Below are 10,000 nucleotides of genomic sequence, written 5' to 3'. Positions count from 1 at the left end.
AAAGTATGCTCGTCTCGTTTCGAGTTCTCACACTGGAGCAACAACGTATTGAACACGTTGACTGTTTTGTTCCATTCAGAGTGAATGATTCGTGTTGAGAACGTAACAATAAGAAAGTCCAGTCTCAATGTGATACAATGTGTAGGCCGATATATATATATATATATATATATATATATATATATATATATATATATATATATATATATATATGTGTGTGTGTGTGTGTGTGTGTGTGTGTGTGTGTGTATGTATATATATATATATTTATATATACATGTATATATATATATTTATATATACATGTATATATATGTATATGTATATGTATATATAGGTATAGGTCTTGGCCAGACTTCTACAGTCAATCTGTTGGATTTAGGGTTAGGTGGTTACCTCGCTGCCTCATGCTTAGCTACACCACTGATTGCCTAAGAGCCAAAACTTTCTTGATTTACTATTGCATGTTGTAGAGTTTTGCTTGAGTTTGTTTGGTTATGCATTCTATTGTGGCAGAAATACTTGAAGCCGTTTGTGTGGTCCGGCTGGCCTTACAAATGAGTAATTTATTGTCCAATAAATAATTAATTAAATAATAAATATATTATATTAAACAAAGACCTAATAAATAATAAATTTATGAATATATTGTTATATTACATTTAATTGATAGTTAAAATCATTATAAATATTTGATTAATTAAATAAATATTTATTAAACAACCAACTAATAAATAATTAATAAAGTCATGAATATACTACATTCATTAGTATATTACATTAGTAATCTTATAAGTAATTATTTTTAATTAATGAAATAAATATTTATTGAGCAACCAACTAATAAATAGTTAATTAAATATTTATTATCCAAGAACTAATAAAATAATTAATTAAATTATGAATAGATACATTATTGTTATATTACATTAGGCAAATCATTATAAACAATTGATTAATTAAATGTAGTTATTGAACAGCCACCTAATAAATAACTAATTAAATAAATATTTAATTATATTGTAAATGTATTACTATATTACATCAGTTAAATTATTATAAATAATTAATTAATTAAAAATTTATTAAACAAATAACTAATAATAAATTAATTCATTAACATATACAGTAGTTGTTATATTACATTAGTTAAATCACTATAAACAATTGATTAATTAAATAAATAGTTATTAAACAACCAACTAATAAATAATTAATAAAGTCATGAATATACTACATTCATTAGTATATTACATTAGTAATCTTATAAGTAATTATTTTTAATTAATGAAATAAATATTTATTGAGCAACCAACTAATAAATAGTTAATTAAATATTTATTATCCAAGAACTAATAAAATAATTAATTAAATTATGAATAGATACATTATTGTTATATTACATTAGGCAAATCATTATAAACAATTGATTAATTAAATGTAGTTATTGAACAGCCACCTAATAAATAACTAATTAAATAAATATTTAATTATATTGTAAATGTATTACTATATTACATCAGTTAAATTATTATAAATAATTAATTAATTAAAAATTTATTAAACAAATAACTAATAATAAATTAATTCATTAACATATACAGTAGTTGTTATATTACATTAGTTAAATCACTATAAACAATTGATTAATTAAATAAATAGTTATTAAACAACCAACTAATAAATAATTAAATAAATAAATAATTATATTACAAATATATTACTATCTTACATTATTTAAATTATTATAAATAATTAATTAATTAAAAATTTATTAAACAAAACACTAATAATTAATTAAATAAATATTGCATAGCCAACTAATAAATAAATAATTAATTAATTAAATATTTAATTATATTACAAATATATTACTATCTTACATTAATTAAATTATTATAAATAATTAATTAATTAAATATTTATTGAACAGCCAACTAGTAAGTAATTAATTAATTAAAAATTTATTAAACAAAAGACTAATAATTAATTAAATAAATATATAATTATATTACAAATATATTACTATCTTACATTATTTAAATTATTATAAATAATTAATTAATTAAATATTTATTAAACAAAAACTAATAATTAATTAAATAAATATTTAATTATATTACAAATATATTACTATCTACATTATTTAAATTATTATAAATAATTATTTAATGAAATATTTATTGAACATCCAATTGTATTGCACCTCATAAGGAACCCCTGGACCGTCAAGCCAAGGGCACATGGTAATGCATGAGACAGACACTCATACACCAGCGGTTGCTAAGTAACGGTGGTCAATTTTCAAATGACTGCATTTCTAGCTCTCATGTAGCAGCAGTGTGTATATTGGCTGCCACACGGATACGACATCGAGCTGTTGTCTTCATTACATTTCAACTATCAAGGATTTGATGATGTTTCCTATGCTAGAACCAATAGACTTCACTGCATCCCAGATACTGTTGAAATTGATTTCCAATCGAGGATTGAGTGTCCAGCTGATGAAATGGATCTCAAATTCCTTCACATTATGTGGCAATTAGTATCATAATGCATGTGCACGTGCACGCACGCACTTGCACACACACACACACACACACACACACACACACACACACACACACACACAACACAAACAGACTGACAAACAAACAGACAAGCAGACAGACAAACAAACAAACAGAAGAATAGACAGACAAATAGACAGACAGACAGATGGACAGACAGATGGACAGACAGACAGACAGACAAACAGACAGACAGACAAACAGACAGACAAACAGACAGACAAACAGATGGACAGACAGACAAACATACAAACAGACAGACAGACACAGCACACAAATAGACAGACAGGCAGAGCACACAGACAGACAGACAGACAGACAGACAGACAGACAGACAGACAGATAGACACACACACACACACACACACACACACACACACACACACACACACACAGAGACAGACAGATACACACACACACACACACACACACACACACACACACACACACACACACACACACACAGACACACACAGACACACACACACACACACACACACACACACACACACACACACACACGGATTCATGCATGCATACAAACAACAAAAACGTACCACATAGAAACGTTTAACGTTTGATGTCAGGGCAAATTCAAACTCTCCTTTTCGAATATCAATCAATCCAAAAACTCCATTAATAATCGCTTTCAGAATCTCTCCTGTTACCTGCAAACAGAAGCAATACTCATGAAGAACGCTAATTACTAATATAATAATGTTGAATTTTTAATAAAATTTTGATATCAATTATAATATAACAATTTCATTTTAATACAAATTTGATATTAATTATAAATGAATAAATTAATGACTTATAATTTACTAATCTACTAGACAAACAGACACACAAACTAACAGACAAACAAACAAACAAACAAACAAACAGACAGACAAACTGACAAATAAACAGACAAATAGACAAACAAACAGACAAACAAAGACAGACAAACAAACAGACAAACAGACAAACAAACAGACAGACAAACAAACAGACTAATCATTGTATTTTATTTATTGTATATTTGTACATGTATACATATAACATTTGATTTTAATACAAATTGATATTAATTATAAATAAATAAATAAATTAATGACTTATAATTTACTAATATATTAGACAAACAGACACACAAACTAACAAACAAACAGACAAACAGACAGACAAACTGACAAACAAACAGACAAACAGACAAACAAACAGACAAATCATTGTATTTTATTTATTGGATATTTGTACATGTATACATATAACATTTGATTTTAATACAAATTGATATTAATTATAAATAAATAAATTAATTAATTAATGACTTATTATTATTGCTATTATTGGATTTTATTTATTGTACGATTGTATACATATAATAATATTTAATTTTAATAAAAATTTAATATTAATTACTAAGTTAATTTTAATACTAATCCAGTGTGTACAACAAATCAATTGTCCAGGCGCCCGGGGCAACTAAAAATATGTCCGGGCAACTGAAACAGCAAACTATAGTTGCCCAGAGATAACCCTGGGATTTTTTTATTAACCCAAGGACTAACCAAACTGAAGCCATGCGCAGTACGTCGTCCACCTGTTCATCTGCAGCACTTGAAGCCAAAAATTCCAAGTTCCATATTAACCACTTTGTCTGTCTCTGTAGTACCAAACACCACTTACCTCCAAACGACAACTACACATTGTAGAAGAAACTTTGAGATTGCAAGTGAACGTCATTTATCAGACGATGATCAGTCAGCTTCAAGTGATGTCAGTGAAGTAGTTTGACAACCAAGTGCACCATAAAGAAGGCAGTGAAGGACTCTGGAGTCTCAATGAGACGAAGACTTCGAAAAGGACACACAGCAAAGCCTATTTCAGTTAGTTTATGGGCAACCAGAGTAATGACCGGGCAACTAAAACTTTAATGGTTGCCCGGGGACTACTCAGAGATGAGAGGATTTGTCGTACACTAAATCATTGATGCCGTACTGTACTACATGTACTACACAATTAATATCAATCAATCTGACCTTGAATGCAAAATCCAATCCGGCCAAAATCGCATTCGCAACTTCGAGCACTCCGATAGCAATCACCTTTGCCAATTCAATACCAGCGATCGCGAGCCCATGAAACGCAATGTGTAGCCCAGCCGAAGCGCACTTCCATATCTTCGACGGCCACTTCGCATTCGAACAATATTTCTTCCAGCACCAGATCTGATCCTGGTGATACTTAATGCTGTTGTCCAAGCTCTTCACGGATTCAATCGCGCTCTGGACTCCCTCTTGTGCGTGTTTCAATCCGTTGCTCACAAAGTTCACGGCGTCGTCGATTATCTTTGTGGCGACCTCGCGTATCCTCTTAAAGAGATCGTTCTTGAAGTAGCCGCTCACTCGAAAACCGGGCTGATCTGAAGCGGGTGTGCCCGCGTGGTACTTGTCACCGCCGCATGTGTCTGAGCGCTTCGATCGTGGATAGTAAATGTCAAGATCTCGAGTGACCCGCGTACTCTGACTGAATGCAGTGAAAGAGCCAGACTTGGTGGAGACGCGGAGCCACCGTCTGCGTAGGAGGAGCCTGCGATGCTTTGCAGATGCAGATAGAACTAGATGAAATTACATTTTCAACATTCATGAATATAGTAATGCAAGTGTATGGATTGAATGTGTGAAACTGGTTGAGTGTTGCGGTGTGGAGTGTGGGCTGCATGTGTGTGTGTGTGTGTGTGTGTGTGTGTGTGTGTGTGTGTGTGTGTGTGTGTGTGTGTGTGTGTGTGTGTGTGTGTGTGTGTGTGCAAGCTGTAGCTTGTACACATTTTGTCAAAAATGAGTTTGACAAAATTGCAAAACTTTGTTTGACAAATATTTGTCATTTACAGTAACTACGAATCAGTCGAAAGCTTGTTGCATCCAGTGTTAGCCTATGGAAGTGAGACGTGGGACTTGGAAAAGCTTCGGTCGTTAGACAGGCAAAGAGGCAAACACGTAAACAGGCAAACAGGTAAACAGGCAAACAACTAAACAGGTAAACAGGCAAACAAGTAAACACGTAAACAGGGCTTACAGAAAGGAGTTAGACGTGGCTTAGGGATGAGCAACAGAGAGTCAGTAACAGACAGAATGGGAGATTGGTTTATAGAAGCATCGAACAAGTCAATTACATCTTAAGACAAGGACATTGCATTCAATAAATAAAATTGTAAAACGCATAGCATGGATGGTGAACCAAGAAAACCTTAGAAATAGAGTAACATAGGTTGCATTGTGATCTGGAGTGCTATAGAGTAGTTATGTGTATAGATGTGTGCATGTGCTGTTGTAGTTGAAATAGTGTTGTAGATGTAGTCTTTTTGTGTTTTACCCCAAGTTGGGAAGTGCATCAGTACATGGAGTGATAGACCAATATCCACCGTCTATATTATTGTTGCTGTGGTGGCACTACAATCGATCGACTTGGTGACCACATCTAGAGGTCAGCTACGTGTTCAACGTCACAATGCCCTTTGTGAAGTAATATTCCAAGCCTTGCGTGTCAAACAAAACAGAACTGCTCAGGTTATGATTCAAGCAGACCAGGAGACGTATATCATCCAGATTTCATGGATGGTCGACCTGGATATTCAATGTTACAATCCGTAACTCTCTACAGCCTTCCTATATATTGAAAGCAGCAATCAGTCCTGCAGAATGTGAGAAAGATGCCCGGCATGAAGGCAATGTTAGCACAGCAGGTAGTCTATTCTATCCACTAGTTTTTGAATCTCTGGACTTCATATCATCTTTCACTCTAAAGACTGGAAAGGAATATGTTCAAAGACATCATCAACCAGTGGGATACCGTTTCCTCAAGCTTTCAAGAACATATTAGAACAGTTGTCTGTAAAACTATGGTGCTGCAGCGCCAAGATGCTACATGCAGGTATGCAATTAGAAGTTGGGGTATTGGGATATATATATATATATATATATATATATATATATATATATATATATATATATATATTATACTAATAACACCAAAGTATCGTTTACCTGGAGCATACAGGGCAGATCTGACGTGACGCGAGTCGTGTATTCCTGAGTGAAGATACAGCTTTTCATCACCATCCACGAATTTCAGAGAAGGCACTGATATGTTTGCACTTTGACCCAGACGTGAACGAACTGTTGAAACGTGACTGTAGTTTGCATTGGTCACATCGTGGCAATCTACATGAGACACGAGTGTAGAATCTAAGTGAGCTTGCCACTCTCGATCCGATATGGTTTCCTTTGGAACTGAAGGTCTACAGCACAATAAGAGGTTTGACTATCATCTGGAGAAATATTGTAATGTGTTACTGACACATCTGTTGATGCCGCTGAAACGCCTTGTGCACCCAGTGATGGTTCCTGGTGCTCTGACTCGGGCTTGTCCGTCTCGCATGGATCGCCAACGGTCACTTGTTTATTTGATGGCCAACCGGCCTCGAGCTCCAAGTGTGCCTAGAATGAATGCCACAAAGATGAATACACATGAACACACATGCACACACACACACACACACACACACACACACACACACACAGACAAACAGACAGCCAGACCAACAGACCAACAGACAAACAGACAGACAGACCAACAGACAGACAGACAGACGGACAGACAGACAGACAGACAGACAGACAGACAGACAAACACACAGACAACTAAATGTTCATAAATTGCATTCCCAATCCACAACATTGTCCAACCAGTCAATAACAATAACCAACCCATACAACTAACAAATAAATGACAAACCTCAAAGACATTCCACAGGTTACCAGTGATCTCGAATGAAAGTGAAGAAATTGTCATATTGATTCGACCATACGCACTTATTCCCAACACTTTGATAGCAGCTTCCGCATACACCAGGAACTTACCATTAAATGGTCTAATAGAACAATTTTGATTAACATTTTGTAGCAGTTGAAATGACACACACACACACACACACACACACACACACACACACACACACACACACACACACACACACACAACAACAACAACAAACAGTTACAACTGTCACTGCACCTTATGTCAATCAACAGCAGTGGTCCAACAGTCGCTCCCTCACCACTGAAACTTCTCTGAATCAACAAGAATCCCCAATCAATCTTATCCAGAGACAGATGTGCGTAAAACAATCTTGGTATGTCTAAACAACCCACCAAACACAATTTAAAGACATCACACACACACACGCACATCGTCATTAACCCGACTGACCAACTTGCACTTCAGCTGCAGCCTTAATTCCCAAGAAAGGAACTTCAAACGTGCCATTGAACGAAATTCCTGGCGTGAACGTTTTTCCAGCAAACCTCACATCACCAGTGCAGAAATAGGCACTAAACCCTTGGGGAAACCCACAGTCTGCTATCTCTTTGGGCAAGCTTGTCTTCCCCAGGAAAAGACCGATGATATCTCCAATGGTTAGATGATTCATGCTGAAGCTGAGGAGAATTTCCTCTGGCTTTTCAACATTGTAGTAGACGGCTGCTGACCCGGTCAGATCTTTTATCTGTGACAAAACAAGAGATGGTTGTGAGTTGGAATGAAACGAGTGAACACTGAGATTGACTGTCGTACTTGAAGAGTTCCTTCGAAACCGATTGAAAATGGGATGCCAGCTGGAGTCAAGCCGAGCTCCAGAGCAACGTTTGCTGTACACCAATAGATGGGGATATTACAACAATATTCATGTGCAACAAATACATACAGTAGAAAGCCACACAACAATCTCTAAATTTTATGTAAGTTGATCACTGCATACAGTCTTGGTCCACTAGATTATTGTTGACCAACAACTCACATCCTATTTATTGTCTCTATATAGTCTGTAGATTCAGCTCTTAGATGAGCATCCATTTCTTCATGGTGACTAGCATATTAATTGCAGGCTCTTATGCTCTATCTCTATCGCTTTCCACTGAGAGTGATAGTAGCAAGTAATTTAACAGAACTATTATTAATTAATAAATAAATTGATTAATATATTTGCATCACACAGGAATCTGAAATAGTTATTTATCTATCAATCTGACTGTCTGTCTGTCTCTGAGTGTCTGTCTGTCTGTCTGTCTGTTGGTCTGTCTGTCAGTCAGTCTGTTTGTCAAAATTCATATATTTTCATAAATGAATGCTATTACAACTAAAACTATTTAGAATGTCTGTCAGTCAGTCAGTCTGTCTGTCTGTCTGCCTGTCTGTTGGTCTGTCAGCCTGTCTGTTGGTCTGTCAGCCTGTCTGTTGGTCTGTCAGTCTGTCTGTCTGTCTGTTGGTTTGTCTGTTGGTCTGTCTGTCAGTCAGTCAGTCGGTCTGTCTGTCAGTCAGTCTGTCGGTCAGTCTGTTTGTCTGTCAGTCAGTCAGTCTGTCTGTCTGCCTGTCTGTTGGTCTGTCTGTCAGTCAGTCAGTCTGTCTGTCTGCCTGTCTGCCTTCTGTCTGTCTGTTTGTCTGTCTGCCTGTCTATCTGTCTCTGCCTGTCTGTCTGTTTGCCTGCCTGTGTGTCCATCCATCTATCTATCTATCTATTTATTTATTTATTTATTTATCTATTTATTTACTTTTATTATTTCTTACAAACAGTTCCCCATTTCTACTCTTAACATATTGCATACTTACAAATTGCAACATTCCTCAAGCCAAGCGGGTTGTGCCATATTCCCGTCATACGGAAATAGAACGTAAGACCTGCCACTCCCACACCAATACCACCAGTGAGATACAGAGTGTCGTCATGAATCTTTATCTACAGAAATGCCATACACACGCATTACAAAATTTCACACACAAACGATGACTGCAGTCGCACCTGAACCGTTCCAACCAGCCAAAACGTCGGCGGTGTGATTTGTACCTCAATATACAGTGACTGTAGATACACGTCATTCAACAGTTTGATGTGTCCCTCTATTCCTGCTTGAATTATGAGCCCGGAGATATGTTCGGGTATGATTCCGCGAACAAACAGAATGTCAATGCCCAAATCCTTCATCCACTTGCCTAGACAATTGAGCATACAAAGCGGTCAACACGTGAAGAGTTGGCGACATTCAATGTGACAAAGTACAAACGCATAAGCAGGCAAGCAGGCAAACAAACGGATAGACATACCAGACGCAGATCTATCGTAAGGCCCAAAGAGTCTGAGCAAGAGTTTTAGAGGTGTATAACCAATAATTTTAGGGGGTGTAACCAAACATTTTAGGGGTGTAACCAAGAGTTTTAGGGGTGCAGTGCACCAACTCCAACCTGCACCAATCTCAACCTACAACAACCCCACGTGCAGCAACCCCTAAGTCTACCAACCCCCCTGTGTACCAACCCTCATGTGTACAACCCCCATGTGTACCAACCGCCACATGCACCAACCCCCATGTGTACCAACACCCACGTGTACC

The 10,000-nt window shown here is 35.9% G+C and overlaps 2 protein-coding genes across 4 annotated transcripts in view; one reads left to right on the top strand and one right to left on the bottom strand.

Moving 5' to 3' along the window:
- LOC134188926 (dihydroxy-acid dehydratase-like) overlaps positions 1-4,585 on the top strand; it is a 12,257-nt gene extending 7,672 nt beyond the window's left edge. The window contains exons 24-25 of one of the 2 annotated variants that reach the window (XR_009971407.1): positions 1-141; positions 4,228-4,585. The exon at positions 1-141 is cut by the window's left edge and continues 77 nt beyond it. Coding sequence is in view for 1 of the 2 variants with exons in the window: in XM_062657138.1 (XP_062513122.1) it covers positions 1-52 (52 nt within the window). In the remaining variant the exon portion in view is untranslated. Of the gene's footprint in view, positions 164-4,227 lie in introns of those variants that run through there. The other variant, XM_062657138.1, reaches the window with a different exon arrangement.
- LOC134188925 (uncharacterized) overlaps positions 2,073-10,000 on the bottom strand; it is a 22,421-nt gene continuing 14,493 nt past the window's right edge. The window contains exons 17-27 of one of the 2 annotated variants that reach the window (XM_062657136.1): positions 9,412-9,602; positions 9,222-9,348; positions 8,190-8,263; positions 7,827-8,121; positions 7,632-7,755; positions 7,353-7,488; positions 6,915-7,054; positions 6,602-6,855; positions 4,598-5,175; positions 3,128-3,238; positions 2,073-2,524 (exon numbers count right to left, since the gene is read on the bottom strand). In XM_062657136.1, coding sequence (XP_062513120.1) covers positions 2,390-2,524; positions 3,128-3,238; positions 4,598-5,175; positions 6,602-6,855; positions 6,915-7,054; positions 7,353-7,488; positions 7,632-7,755; positions 7,827-8,121; positions 8,190-8,263; positions 9,222-9,348; positions 9,412-9,602 — 2,165 coding nt within the window. In that variant the 3' untranslated portion in view covers positions 2,073-2,389. Of the gene's footprint in view, positions 2,525-3,127; positions 3,239-4,597; positions 5,176-6,601; positions 6,856-6,914; positions 7,055-7,352; positions 7,489-7,631; positions 7,756-7,826; positions 8,122-8,189; positions 8,264-9,221; positions 9,349-9,411; positions 9,603-10,000 lie in introns of those variants that run through there. The other variant, XR_009971406.1, reaches the window with a different exon arrangement.

This window comes from Corticium candelabrum, chromosome 13 (genome assembly GCF_963422355.1).
Source record: "Corticium candelabrum chromosome 13, ooCorCand1.1, whole genome shotgun sequence".
NCBI lineage: Eukaryota > Metazoa > Porifera > Homoscleromorpha > Homosclerophorida > Plakinidae > Corticium > Corticium candelabrum.
The sequence above is the reverse complement of the archived record's forward strand: the minus strand, read 5'-3'. Positions and strand labels throughout refer to the sequence as shown.